This window comes from Sminthopsis crassicaudata, chromosome 4 (assembly GCF_048593235.1).
Source record: "Sminthopsis crassicaudata isolate SCR6 chromosome 4, ASM4859323v1, whole genome shotgun sequence".
NCBI lineage: Eukaryota > Metazoa > Chordata > Mammalia > Dasyuromorphia > Dasyuridae > Sminthopsis > Sminthopsis crassicaudata.
This window is the reverse complement of record NC_133620.1, coordinates 366,338,418-366,353,379: the sequence shown is the minus strand read 5'-3', so window position 1 is coordinate 366,353,379 and position 14,962 is coordinate 366,338,418. Positions and strand designations below refer to the sequence as shown.

Here is a 14,962-nt window from a genome sequence, read left to right as displayed (position 1 = left end):
GTGAGGAAGAGTGATGAGATGGCTAGGAAAACACTGTAGCTCAAGCCAATGCAGGATGGTGACTGATGAGAAACCTACTGAAATGCCAAATGACCTGTTCTTATTCCAAGAACCTCAGCCTGCTCACCCTGAAATATTTCTCCCTAAGGCTTGCCATTCTTTCTCCATGACAAATTGTTCCTGGAGGCTCTTTTTGTAGATGTTACCATGCCAACCTCCTATTATCTTCCCTAACCTTTTCTTGACTTTCTGGACTTTAAAACCATGGCCTTGTGTCAAGAACTTCCTTCCCCAGGGTCCCTTTTCAACTTTCTTTAGTGTGTGGTTTTCCTTTAGAATATGAATTCCTGGAGGGAAGAAACTTTTCTTTTTGCTTGCATTTATGCTCCTCAAACTTAAGCACAAAGCCTGGAAGACAGCAAATGCTTCCGAGTCTATATCTTATTTCTCACTTATTTAAGAAATTGTTCCACTTTCCACACAAAGTCAGATCTAATCAATTGGAACGCTTGTGGGTAGGCCGAGCTAATATAATAAAAATGACAATACCACCTAAATTAATCTACTTATTCAGTGTCACACCAATCCAGCTCTCAAGGATTATTTTACTGCTCTAGAAAAAATAACAAAATTCATCTGGAAAAATATTGTTTCTCCAATATTCACCATGTGTGTCCCAAGTAACATAATAGCTGCCCAAGAGGGTGTAGAGGATAAGGGATAAAGAGATGGAGACACACACACACACACACACACACACACACACACACACACACGATGAGTCTTTTTCTAACTGTTGGGATTTCTCTCCCAGCTTTGGGGGTTCAAGCAGAACTAAATATATTTTGCTGAAACCTATCAATAAATTCTATGCAGAGAAAAGATAAAACGAAAATTGATGCTTAAGACAAGAGTCAGTAGCAGGGAAAGTTCGGTAAACTCAAGGGAAAGGAAGACCCTCTGAGGCTGTGGCTTTGGGCTATTTCCTTGTCAGCTGTCTCACCTCCCTCCAAAAGAGGGATTAGAGAGTAAGTTCTGAAGGGAGGAGCTGGAAAGAATGGCTCTATCCACTTAAGGGCGGGACCTTTTCTGGGGAAAGGTAATTGCCTTCTTTGACAGCATCTTCCTTCTCTTCCTACTTTTCCTTCCCTAATTGACTAAGCCCTAATAAGATGCCCAGGGTTGTACTGTGGGACTGAGAATCAAGAGTCCTGAAAGAGTTTACATCTTTCATAGAGTGGTGGCTAGAAGGCAGTTAGGTGGCACTGGGCCTCAGACTAGTCAAGTGACTTTGCCGACTCCCTTAATTGTGGTACGCCTCAGTTTTTTCACTTGTAAAATGGCATAAAAATAGCACCTAAGATCAAAGGGTATAATCAGGGGTTCTCAAATTATAGCCAGCAGGTAAAGAGGACATTTATGGGTCCCTGGGGTTGTGGCAAATGGGCTGAGGGGCGGAGACAGAGTGTGAGTTTTTGTTTTTACTATAGTCCGGCCCTCCAACAGTCTGAGGGACAGTGAACTGACCCCTATTTAAAAAGTTTGAGGACCACTGGCATAATATTCGTAAAAAGCGTGGCACCCAGTAGGCACTATTCGAATGCTATTATTAGTTAAGAAGGTTTTGGGCTCCAAAGCTGAGTGGAATAATAAAGTTCAAGATGCTCCTTTTCCAGAGGCAAAGGCAAGTATGATTTGATTACAGTTCTTAGGATGAAGGCCAGGGTCAGGAAGGGGCCGAGTTCCGAGTTGGAAAATACACATATAAGCAAAAAGGAAGACAGTTCTTGCACTTTAGTAGCTCACATTCCAAAGGGAAAAGTCAACAGGCAAAAGGATGCTCAGGGCTTAGAAGTGGCTGAGGCAAGCTCAAGAGACAGGACGTCCAACGTGGGCCTTTCTGTGATCAAACGTTAAACGTGCATCTAAAAGTCAAAGCTGCACATCCAAGGACCTACAGTTCCATACAAAACTCCTCGCTCATTCCATTTGGTATTGAATTTTAAATGAAATAAACAGATCCCTTTCGTTGCTCCTCATTTGCTGAGCTTCACTGAGATATGGGTGAGGAGAAGGGAGAGGGGGGAGTATTTCGTTTCCTATAGATCTTAACAAGCTGCCATCTTCCCACGTAGAGTGTAATCGCGCGCTGGAAAGGAATTCAGCTGACAATTCACTGGCCGAGTGACCAGAATTAAGTACAAGCAAAGCTTTGTTTCCCATTCATTCGTTCGTCCCATTCGCCATGCAGGGTCGGTTTAGTTTGAGCACTAACGCTGGACACAAGACCTCCTTCCCGATAGTCTCCTCCCCGCCAAGACGCCTGGCCCCAGGCCGAGCTCGGAGAAAGCCCGGGAGCTCACTCGCGCGGGAGGAATCTGGAAGCCCGCGCGTCCTTAGCGCCGCCCGGCCGTCCCCCGGCGGGGCGGGCCCAGGCGGAAAGGCGATTTTCTCGCGGTAACAGGAAGCGGGGGATCCCGGACACTCCTCATAGACCCATGAGGGTCGCTGAGTCTCGGTCCGTACGCTTTCCTGGAGTCTCAGTGGTGGGTAGGAGGAAACACTCCGCGCCCGTCACCGGTTAGTCCCCGCCCTCTGCGGTATTCCACGCTCCGCCCCTCTCCGAGGGCGCGCGGACTCCCAGCCAACTACGGCCCCGCTCTCAGCCAGAAGCTACAGGCCTGGGGGTGGGAGGGGCGTCGCACGGCACTGCAGCAGCCGCGGGTCGGTCTCGTGCTACGCCGCGTCGCGTGGAGCACATTTCTCCTCGCCTGCGGAGGCTTCCTACGCATGCGCGTTGCTCCCCTCTCGCCGCCGCCACCCTAGCCACCAGCTGCCCTGGTTACCGTTGGTGTCTCGGTACTCCCTTCTCTCAGCCCCGCGCCACCACTTAGTTGGGGTAGAGCCGTTCGCTCTTGTCACGTGAGAGCGGGGAAAGGAGACGTTGCGGGGCCCGCTTTAGGTCTCTGGCCCTCTTTTTCGCCCGCTCGCCCCCGGGCTCGGGCTCGCCGGCTAGGCTGGGCTGGGCTGAGCGGGGCGCGCGGGCCGGCTGACTGGAGAAGGGAGGAGCGCCCGGGTGGGGCGCGCGCGGATAAAAATGGCGAAATGGGGTTAGGCGGCATGGAGGCAGGAGCGGCGGGACGCCGAAGTGGGACGGGGTGTACCCGCGTCCCGTAACCCCCATCCCAGCATCGCGCTGTTCTCTCTGGCCAACCGGACCTGGCGACCTGGTTCTGACACCTGGTGTGGGACAACGACGGAATCCGCGGGCTACCGCGGGGCCTGGCGGGAGCTAGAGGCAATGGATGAGCAGAGCGTGGAGGTGAGAGAAGAGGGGCGACGTCACTACCCTCTGGAGGGAGGCAGCAAGGAGGGGAGGGGGACTTGATCCTAAGCCCCTCACCTGGGCAGCTCCCCCACCCACACACACTCTTATGAGGGGGGCGTGTCAGGTTCTCCAAAGGAGCCTGGCTTGCTTGCCTTCCAGCGCCACGCCCCTCTCCCCCAAACTGCCGCAGTCTGCGGGATGCGCATCTGCTCCTCCTTCCCCAGAGGTGCCTTTGCAAAAAAAATCTCTGACCAGAAATTGATGATGTTCTTGTTGCCCCGCACCTTGTGCATCCGGTTCATACAGGTGCCCTAATTCACCTTCAGTGAGCGAGCAAGCATTTTACTTTTTTGTTTGTCTGGTAAAATTTTCAGAATTATTTGTCCCCAGGTGATGTTAAACAGGTGCTGAAATTTGGACTCCAAGGTGCCCTACATTAGCCCGAGGCAAGGAAAACCAACATTTGATATTAGCCTCTTTCTCCTGGTTACTTTTCCCTTGGAGGGGGGGAAAATGAGCAAAAAAGATAACTTATTTTTATGTATATTCTCGGAAAAGGCGGGTTTTAACTCCAGAATATGTCCTTGAGCGACAAATTGTCGTTGAGGAAAATGCATTCATTGAGAGCAAAGATTTTCTTTTCTTTGACTCCAGTTCATGTAATTGCTATTGCACTCCTACTGTCCTCTTAGCTGTTTTCCCTATACTACGTTGCAGCTCTGTTAACAAAGCTATTCCCCATACACTTCCTTTATGTTCTATTCTATCTCCAACCTTTTTGCATTGAGTCCTCATTTCCCTTGGTTTTCAGTAAGCTTTCCATTCAGTATGAGAGGAAATAAATTCTAGAATTAACTATGAATATGCACATAAGAAATGAAATAGAAATTAGTTTCTTATAAAGAAAGCTTGTATTTGATACATAACCTTTTTAGTATCATAAAATTAATCAGGGGTTTGGGGCGAACATATTAAGATATATTAGTGAGACCAGTTTTATTTTTGGTACAGTTTTTGAGAGATATCAGCTTCCTGTTTTTTTTTTTTTTTCTTTACATTTAATCGAGAACAGGACTGAGAATCCTGATTCTTAAAGACAAGTTGTTTATAAAGGAAACTAAAGCTTTGTAAATGCATAATCAGGTTCACCAAAGAGATACCCATAATTTTTAACTTGATTGATTGGAAATCAGTTTGGAATCGCTAGTTATTATCTGGATTAATTGGATCAGTTTTTATTAGATTGTTGATATTCTTTTTGCCCAAAATGAAAAGTTTAATATCTAACCTCATTTATTTGATTTTGAGCCATATAAATTATTCTTTATTTCATCTTTCTTAGATATTTAAGATGCATTTAAGATGCTCCTGCTTTTCCTACTCTGCTCCCCTCAATCCACTCCTTTTTTCATTAACATTATTAAACTATTTCAATAGACTAATACATTTATTTACCAAATATTATCCCCATCCCCTTGACAAGGTTCTCCTACTTCGTGGAGCAACATTTGTAGCAGGCTGGGAACCCCTATCCCAAAAAATATAAATTCTTGATATTAAGGTCTTTTTCTTTTGGTCCCAGAATCTCCAGTATCTAGCACACTGCCATGCATGTAGTAGATATCTGCTCAATGTTTGTTGAATTGTTTAGGTAGAATCTTTTATAAAACACGTTTAGAATTCCTAATAAGATATCACTAAGTCATGTATTATGATTCATTTGTTTAATATGATAGAAACTCTGTATCATGGTTGTATTTATTTTCATAGAGTATTGCTGAAGTTTTCCGATGTTTCATTTGTATGGAGAAGTTGCGTGATGCACGTCTATGTCCACATTGTTCCAAGCTTTGTTGTTTCAGCTGCATTCGGGTAAGTTCTATTCTAGCTTATGAGTTATATCTGGACATGTACTTAAGGAGACTTCTGACTGACTTCCAAGATGGACTTTTCACTTTTTTGTTGGACTTTTATGTTTATTGCAATTCCTTTACAATATGATAATTTTGTTACTATCACAGACATCTATGGGAAAGGCATGGATTGAAATTTTTCCTTGCACATCACTGATAGGATTCTTCAAGTATATACTTATCTAAGAATGTCAGAATGATGTGAAAAAGTAGTAATGATTATACTTTGGGACCTGTCTTAATGACTTTTTTTCCTTCACACTTAACCTTTCACTTATCTTAGACCTTTATCTGCCTATTCCTTTAGTGTGAGTACTTTACAAAAGCCATCTTTTTTTTTTTTTTGTCATCACCATCCTTTTCTTCCTCCAGTTTTTTTCAGTATTGTAGAAAGAGCTTTATACTGGGAATTGGGAGACTTAGAATCTAAGACCTATCTTCACAAGTAACTTCAGCTTTTTTGATATCCACATGACCTTCCTCATCTGTCAAACGAAGAGGTTAGGCCAGATTATCTCTTAAGGTTTCTCTTACATTTGTGATTCAATTTATCCTATTTTCCTTAACTCATTAGTCTGATTTTCATTTAAAACAAAATTTTCTATGTCTAGAAGCTTTAAAGGTGTATTCTTAGCTTTTGTACATTACCTTTTTCCTTGCTGTAATGGCATTTGACAATTTCTGACTCTTTATCCTTTTGGAGGCTCTACCTTGTCTTTTTTTTTTTAAATTAAAGCTTTATATTTTTCAAAACATGTGTGGACAATTCTGAAACATTAGTCCTTGCAAAACCTTGTGTTCTGATTTTCCCCTCCTTCCCCCACACTTTCCCCTAGATGGCATGTAGTCCAATATATATTAAACATGGTAGAGATATATATTAAATCTAATATATGCATATATATTTATGTAATTATCATGCCACACAAGAAAAAGAGAAACAAAAATAAAATACAAGCAAACAACAACAAAAAGTGAAAATGTTATGTTGTGAACCACACTCAGTTCCCACAGTCCCCTCTCTGGGTGTAGATGGCTCTCTTCATCATGGAACAAGTTGAACTGGTCTGAATCATCTCATTGTTGAAGGGAGCCACGTCCATCATATTGTATAGTCTTGTTGCTATGTACAATGATCTCCTAGTTCTGCTCATTTCACTTCTCCAACTAATGAGCACTCACTTATTTTCCAGTTTCTTGCCTCTACAAAAAGGGCTGCCACAAACATTTTTTACATATGTAGGTCCCTTTCCCTCCTTTAAGATCTCTCTGGGATATAATCCCAGTAGAAATACTACTAGATCAAAGGGTATGCATAGTTTGATAACTTTTTTGAGCACAGTTCCAAACTGCTCTCCAGAGTGATTGGATCTGTTAAAAATTCCTCCAACAATGTATCAGTGTACCAGTTTTCCCACATCCCCTCCAACATCATTATCTTTTTCTGTCATCTTAGCCAATCTGAGAGGTATAATGGTACCTCAGAGTTGTCTTAATTTGCATTTCTCTGATCAATAGAGATTTAGCTCTACTTGTTCTATGAAAAATTTTTAGGGTTCCTTTTCTTTCCTTTATATAGTTCATTGTTTTCTGGACATTGTCAACTTTTAGCGCTTTCACTACCATTTTCCTTATTTGTATTCACATCTCTTACTGACACTCTTAATGACCCTATTAATAGAGTGTAAACTTTTGCTTTTTGGATTTGTCATAAATGAAAAAGCATTTCTTAAGTATTTACCATGCCAAATTTTAGTCCTAAGGTTAAAAATACAAAAAGTGAGATGGTTCCTACCCTCAAGGAGCTTAGTGTTTAAAAGAGGAAAACCATGTATTTAAGGGTATGGTATGGTGCTCAAGGAGAAGAGTTTTGGTTGGAGGAGACTATTGGGTTTTTTTTTTTTTTTTTTTAATTTAAATTTAAATTTTTTTATTCATCATTTTTTTCTCTCTATTTGATTTATAAGGTCCTTGAGTAGAAGGTATTGCTTCATTTATATTAGTATACCTGGTGATTATCACTGAGCTTTTTTTTTTTTTTAAATAACTTTTTATTAACAGAACATATACCTGGGTAATTTTTTACATTATCCCTTGTACTCACTTCTGTTCTGACTTTTCCCTTCTCTCCCTCCATCCCCTCCCCTAGATGGCAGTCAGTCTTATACATGTTAAATATGTTATAATATATCTAGATACAATATATGTGTGCAGAACCATACAGTTCTCTTGTTGCACAAGAAGAATTACATTCAGAAGGTAAAAATAATCTGGGAAGAAAAACAAAAATGAGAGTAGTCCACATTCATTTCCCAGTGTTCCTTCTCTGGGTGTAGCTGATTCTGTCCATCATTGGTCAAATGGAACTGAATTAGATCTTCTGTTTGTCGAAGATATCCACTTCCATCAGAATACATCCTCATATAGTATTGTTGTTGAAGTATATAATGATCTCCTGGTTCTGCTCATTTCACTCAGCATAAGTTCATGTAAGTCGAAGGGAGGAGACGATTGTTGAGCATTTGAATGTCCACCCCTTTCCGGGAATGGTGAAAATATTGATTTGATTACTCATCCCAGAGCCAGAGGTAGAAAGCAGGATAGGGTGGGAATGTCATACAGTAACATGGCCAGTGCTCAGTTGTGCTGGGTAGAGAGATGTAAAGTATGATTTTAGGCTAGCTGATTGAAGATTTTTTTTTTTTTTAAATTTCATTTTGGTTATTATTTTATTTTTAAAATTTTCAGTGATATTTTATTTTTATGATTACATATAAAGATAGTTTTGAACATTCATTTTTGTAAGATTTTGAGTTCCAATTTTTTTTCCCTTCCCACCTTCCCAAGAGGCCAAGCAGTCTGATATAGATTATATATGTACATAGACTAAAATTTTAAAAAATTATTATTTGTTCACATATCATCTGAATCTGTTCTAGCATCCCTTCTCATTTGTTTTCCCTTTTCTCAGAGCTATTTTTTAAGGGGGAAAAAAAGGAAGAGAAAAAAAAATGAGCCTAAGTAGTGAATACACAAAAAAAGTCTGAAAATATATTCAGTGTTACATACAAAGATACTTACCCAATCAGCCCTTATATTTAATTGTAGTGCCTTCCCTCTGAGATTATTTCCATTTTTATCCTTGACAAATAAGGATACATATCCTTGTTTGAACATAGTTGTTTACATTTATAAAACTCTTTGTAAACCTTCAAAGTGCTATGTAAATGCTCCATACTGTTGTTCTTTGAAACATGACTTTGAAATTCTCTTCTATTGTTTACATTTTATAGCTGAGTAAACTGAAACAATAAGAGGTTAAGTGGCTTGCCCAGGTTCACGCACAGATAGGAAAATATCTTTAGGGTGGAATTGAACCCAGGTCTTCCTGACTTTATTTCTTATATCATCTATACTTCTCATAGTGCCTAGTACTAAACAGCCACTTAATAATTATTTACTGACTATCCACTGCACTATCCCATGCACATTTAAAATATTGTAAAATTCACCAATATATGTAACCACAAAGAAAATTATGCTCAAACATCTTATGATGATCACCTTTAAGTGAGACTAAAACAGAGGGGACATATGCTTGTCAGAGTTATTTGCCACTGTCATGGAAGACATCCTATGCAGAATCTAAACAGATGAGGGTTCTCTATAAATGGTCAGGGTGAACAGGTGCTCATTTATTACACTACTAAGTAGACAACATGAAGTCACAGAGCACTACAGGGCCCCAGAATATAAATAAACTGGGAAATTTTTTTTTTTTTTTTAATATTCAAGGGTTCTGATAAAGGCCTCATTTCTAAAATATAGAGAGAATTGACTCAAATTTATAAGCATTCAAATCATTCTCCAATTGATGAATGGTCAAAGGATATGAGCAGACAATTTAAAAAAAAATTTTATTATAGCTTTTTATTTACAAGATATATGCATGGGTAATTTTTCAGCATTGACCCTTGCAAAATCATCTGTTCCAATTTTTCCCCTCCTTCCCCCTACCTTTTCCCCCAGATGGCAGGTTGACCAATACATGTTAAATATGTTAAAGTATATGTTAAACACAATATATGTATACATGTCCATATAGTTATTGTGCGAGCAATTTTCAGATGAAGAAATTGAAACCATTTGTAGTCATATGAAAAGGTTCTTCAAATCACTATTGATCATAGAAATGCAAATTAAGACAACTCTGATACCAATACACACCTGTCAGATTGGCTAAAATGATAAGAAATGATAATGAAATATTTTGGAGGGGATGTGGGAAAACTGGGACACTGATACATTGTTGTTGGACTTTTGAATGGATCCAACCATTCTGGAGAGCATTTTGGAACTATGCTCAAAAAGTTAACAAACTGTGCATACCCTTTGACCCTGCAATGTTTCTACTGGGATTATATCCCAGAGAGATCTTAAAGGAGGGAAAGGGACCCACATGTGCAAAAATGTTTGTGGCAGCCCTTTTTGTAGTGGCGAGAAACTGGAAAATGAGTGCATGCCCATCAATTGGAGAATGACTTTATTATGGTTATGAATGCTATGGAATATTATTGTTCTGTAAGAAATGACCAGCAGGTTGATTTCAGAGAGGCCTGGAGAGATCTACATGACCTGATGGTAAGTGAAATGAGCAGAACCAGGAGAACACGGAACAAGAAAAACTATATGATGATCAATTCTGATGAATATGGCTCTCTTCAGTAACAAGATGATTCAAACCAGTTCCAGTGATCTTGTGATCTTGTGAAGAGAGCCATCTACACAGAGAACTGTGGGAACAGAATGTGGACCACAACATAGAATTCTCACTCTCTGTTATTTGCTTGCGTTTTGTTTTCTTTCACATTTTTTTCCTTTCTTCTTCATCTGATTTTTTCTTGTGCAACGAGATAACTGTAAATATGTATATATATATATTGGATTTAACATATATTTTAACATATTTACCGTATTGGACTACCTGCCCTTTAGGGAAGGGCGTGGGAGAAAGAAGGGGAAAATTTGGAACAAAAGATTTTGCAAGGGTCAGTGTTGAAAAATTACCCATGTATATGTTTTATAAATAAAAAGCTTTAATTTTAAAAAAGCCTGTTAAAAAAGTAGAACTTAATAACAGACTTATATAAAATATGAAAGTACATTTTAATACTTTTAAAACATTGATGTTTTGGGAACTGAACATTTTTTCCCCTCTTGCCTCCTAAGCGTTGGCTGACAGAACAGAGAGCTCAATGTCCTCATTGTCGGTAAGTTTTTAAATATAGTTTTTAATATGTTAAGAGTTAAGGGATTGGGGTAAGAGCACATATTAAAACCTATGTAGGAGAATTTCTTATTCGTAACATTTGTATTCACTTTACAAGAATAGTTTCTCTCTGTCAAGCTTTGGTTCTACATTACCAGTTGACTCTGAAGACATTTTAAACTGGATGTTGTGAAGATATCTTAAACTCAGTGTATGTAAAACTTAATTATCTTTTCCCTGAAACTTTTTCCTCTTCTAGACTTTATAATTTTTATTGAAGGCACCATCATTCATTCTAGTGTCTTAGGTTCATGATATCAGCATTACCCTGTACTACTCATTCCCCCTCACTCCACATATTTAATCACTTGCCAAATCTTGTTATTTCTATCTTCAAGATATTTTTAACATCTGACCCCTTTTCTTTACTCATAGCTTTTACATTAGTGTAAACCCTTATTACTTCTTGGCTAGACTATAGCAATAGCTTCTGAAGTGTCTTAAGTTTTTTCTTATATTCTGTACACTTCTGCTAGAGTCATTATCTTTTGAGGCCATGACTTCCCTCCTCAGCTAATTGTAATGGCTTCTTATTGCCTCGAGGGTCAAATATAAATGTCTTTGTTATGTTTTTTAAGTCTAGTGTAGATATAGTGTGCCTGTAAACTATCTCCAACCTCACTGATCACCACTTTCCTTTTTGTACTCTGTAGTGCAGCAAAATAGACTCTTCCTCATACATGACACTGCATCTCAGTGCCTTTGTAATAGCTTCTTTATGTTGCTAGATATTTTTCCTCCTCATCATCTTTAAGAATTGTCTTCTTCCTGAAGCCATTTTGGTTCTCCAAGCTGTTAATAATACCCACTCCCACTCTACCTTGTATTGGACTACTGTGTGTGTGTGTGTGTGTGTGTGTGTGTGTGTGTGTGTGTTTTAAAACTTTTATGTATTATTATTCCCCTCTACCCATTAGGATGTAAGTTGCTTGTGAGTAGGGATAGTGTCAACTTGTTTTATTTGTATTTCTAGCTCCTAAGATCCACTAAATACTTAACTGATAGCAAAAGAAACAGTCTCTTTTCCTTTTTGCCCTGAAGGATCTGTCACTAAGTTTGGATGATGAGTTGTCTTTTTGACATCATTTTCATTTAAGAATTTTATTGTGTACTTTCTTAGGCTACATTTTTAATACTACATTCATTTAGTAAAAATGAGCCTAATTCACTTTTCATGTTATAATTATTGCTGAAAATGAATAACTACACAAAAAAAGGTAACAAATATTTATTTATATGTTGACTTGAATGATAAAATTCTGAGTTCCTGAAATAGACTACAGATTCAATCTTTTTCAGTGCTCCCCTCCAGCTTCGAGAACTGGTAAACTGTCGTTGGGCGGAAGAGGTTACCCAGCAACTTGACACTCTTCAACTTTGCAGTCTCACCAAACATGAAGAAAATGAAAAGGACAAGTATGTAAAATCATTCTGGGGGAAAGTTTTGGTTTTCTTTTATTATTAATTTAGTTAATAATAACCATTTCAGTATATACAGAACAAAAAAGTTTTGTATATGAATCTATTAAGTATGGGTTTTTGAGTATATTAAAATTTTACATTTTCATGACAAATGGATTTGTTTTTGTTGTATATACTTTAAAATGTTTTATTGATGTGTCTTTTAAAAAAATCTCTTACTATTTGTGTTACCCTTTTTACAAATAAATATCAAAATAATTTATAAGAGGTCAGTTGCATGTTTAATTATTGACCTTCTGAAGTCATGATTGCTTATTGCAGTGATCAGAAAATAAAACATTTTCAGTTGCTTTTTAGAGAGGAAACTCCCCAAAGTGTATTTTAACCCTTTTGGGTAAAAAGGATTCTTAGATTACACTACCAACTATCTAATCTTTTTAAAGACACTACTCTGTTAACTCTTTGACCTTAACTGTTAACTTTGACCTAGTCCCACTCTTAGTACAAGTGCTGGTAATATCACAAAACTCTAATTGGGGGCTGTGTATTTGTATTGAGAGGTAGTATGGTGAATTGCTAAAGAATTGGTCTTAGAGTTAAACTGATCTGGATTTAAGTCCCACTTTTGACACACATTGACTCAGGGCCCCGTGGCAGCAGGCAGGGGCAGATCTGCATTGGTAAAGATTGTTTTCTAACTGGCAGTTCCTTGGTACTAATTTGAGGAATATTGATAACTGAGAAGTTGTGATCTTTACATTTTTCAGATTGAAGTCCTGTGACATAGATATAATATTATAAGAGGGTATTGGTGTTTTTGTTTTTGCTTGCAAGAGCGTCTAGGAAAGTTAGAGAATTTGTATCTCGACCCTTGGAAATTCTTTAAAGCTTTTACAAATTCATGAATTCTTATACTAATCCTAGCAAATATTTTTATTTTACTTTAAGGTTTATAAAATATTTTACGTGTATTGTTTTCATTTAGCCTTGTGAAGCATGTTTTTATTATCCTCATTTTATAGAAGTGAAAACAGAGAGGAGGAATATCTGAGATAGGATTCAAACTCAGGACTTTGGAAGAGTAGAATAACTTGCTTGTTATTGGTATGTCTGCTTTATAGATATTTGTAGGATCTCCATTTTAGAGCTGAAGAGGCTTCAGAAATTAACTTGTGAGATTTCTCTTGTGAGATTTCTTTTTGCTCTCTTGGAAGGTGGAAACATTAAATTTTTTCCAAAAATATTAACTGAACTAGAATAAGAAGAATTTTCATAAATAAAGAAATACTCATGGTAAAAATTAAAATGGGGGCAAGTTATTTAATTTTTAGTGCAAGTTTCCTTAACTACAAATCAAAATCTTCAAAGTCCTTTCCTTTTTAAAATTTCTAGTATATCATATATACCAGTCTGGAGCTATGTGATTATTTCTGACTCTTCACTTTTAAAGTGCCCAGTTTTTAAATGTTTTTTCTCTTCATCCTTCTGCTTATTGGCATTTTGTTAGCCAAAACACTTAAATGACTAAGAAAAACCGAAAAATACTTCATTTACTATTCAGACTAAGGAGTAATCAAATATATGGAAACATGCTCACTCAAAGGTTCACTGATGGTTCAGTACCTTATTACTAAATGAAATGTTTGTGCTAAAATACTAAACTAGAGCAGTGTCTCTTTCAGAGAGAGAAAAATGCCTTGTGTATTTCCTTTGATGCAGCATAGTAATACTGCATGCAGTTAGCCACGTTTATGTGAATTAGTATGTGTGAACCAGGCCTTTAATAAACTATTTATCTGTATATTGCAATACACATATGTATATAATAGGTCTAATTTATCGTGTATGTTCTAACATACATGAGATATACACATACCTACATGTCTTACACACACATGCTGTCTAGAACATAAAAATCCTAAAGCAAAATTTGTCCACAGAATGTCCATGGTAAATGCGTGTTTGATAATCCCAAAGTTGGGGACAAGAATAATTTGACAAAAATTGCTGGGAAAACTGGAAAGCCATTTGACAGAGACTAGGTGTAGACAAGCATCTCACACTTTATACCTAGGTGTTATCAAAATGGGTGCTTAATTAAGTGATTTATTATTATTACTTTTTCAAAAGTATTTTATTTTCCAAATATGTAAAGATAATTTTCAGCATTCATTTTTGTAAAACTTTGAGGTCCAAATTTTTCTCCCTTCCTCTCTTCTCTTTCCAAGACAGAAGCAGTCTGGTATAGATCAAATATATATATATATAGTCCTTTTAAAACATTTCCACATTTGTCATGTTGTGCAAGAAAAATCAGATCACAGGGGAAAAAACCATGAGAAAGGAAAACAAACAAACAAACAACAACAATTAAAAAAAGGTGAAAATACTATATTTCAATCCACATTCAGCGTCCATAGTTTTCTCTCTCTGGATGCCAAGGGCTCTTTCCATCTCAAGTCTATTGGAATTGACTTGAATCACCTCATTGTTGAGAAGAGGCAAGTCCACCACTGTTCTCATGGTTCTGCTCACTTCACTCGGCATGAGTTCATGGAAGTCATTCCAGGCTTTTTTGAATCAGTTGCTCATCATTTCTTGTAAAAAAAATAATATTCCATTATGTTTATATACCATAACTTATTCAGCCATTCCCCAACTGATGGGCATCCAGTCAGTTTCCAGATCCTTGCCACTCAAAAAGAGCTGCTTACAAACTTTTACACTTTCCCCTCTTTTGTCATCTCTTTGGGATACAGACTCAGTAATAGTACTGATGGATCAAAAAATATGCATGATTTTATAGCCCTTTGAGCATAGTTCCAAATTGCTCTCCAGAATGGTTGGATCATTTTTCAATCCCTCCAAAAATTCATTAGTGTCCCAGTTTTCCCACATCTCCTCCAATGTATATCATCTTTTCTTGTCATATTAACTAATCTGAGAGGTGTGAAGTGATATCTCAGAGTT

General features: G+C 38.0%; 1 protein-coding gene across 3 annotated transcripts in view; it reads left to right on the top strand.

Moving 5' to 3' along the window:
• Positions 1-2,684: 2,684 nt before the first annotated feature.
• TRIM37 (tripartite motif containing 37) overlaps positions 2,685-14,962 on the top strand; it is a 92,256-nt gene continuing 79,978 nt past the window's right edge. For all 3 annotated transcript variants that reach the window (XM_074261950.1, XM_074261949.1, XM_074261948.1), the window contains exons 1-4: positions 2,685-3,322; positions 5,099-5,200; positions 10,471-10,511; positions 11,870-11,986. In XM_074261950.1, coding sequence (XP_074118051.1) covers positions 3,302-3,322; positions 5,099-5,200; positions 10,471-10,511; positions 11,870-11,986 — 281 coding nt within the window. In that variant the 5' untranslated portion in view covers positions 2,685-3,301. The remainder of the gene's footprint in view (positions 3,323-5,098; positions 5,201-10,470; positions 10,512-11,869; positions 11,987-14,962) is intronic.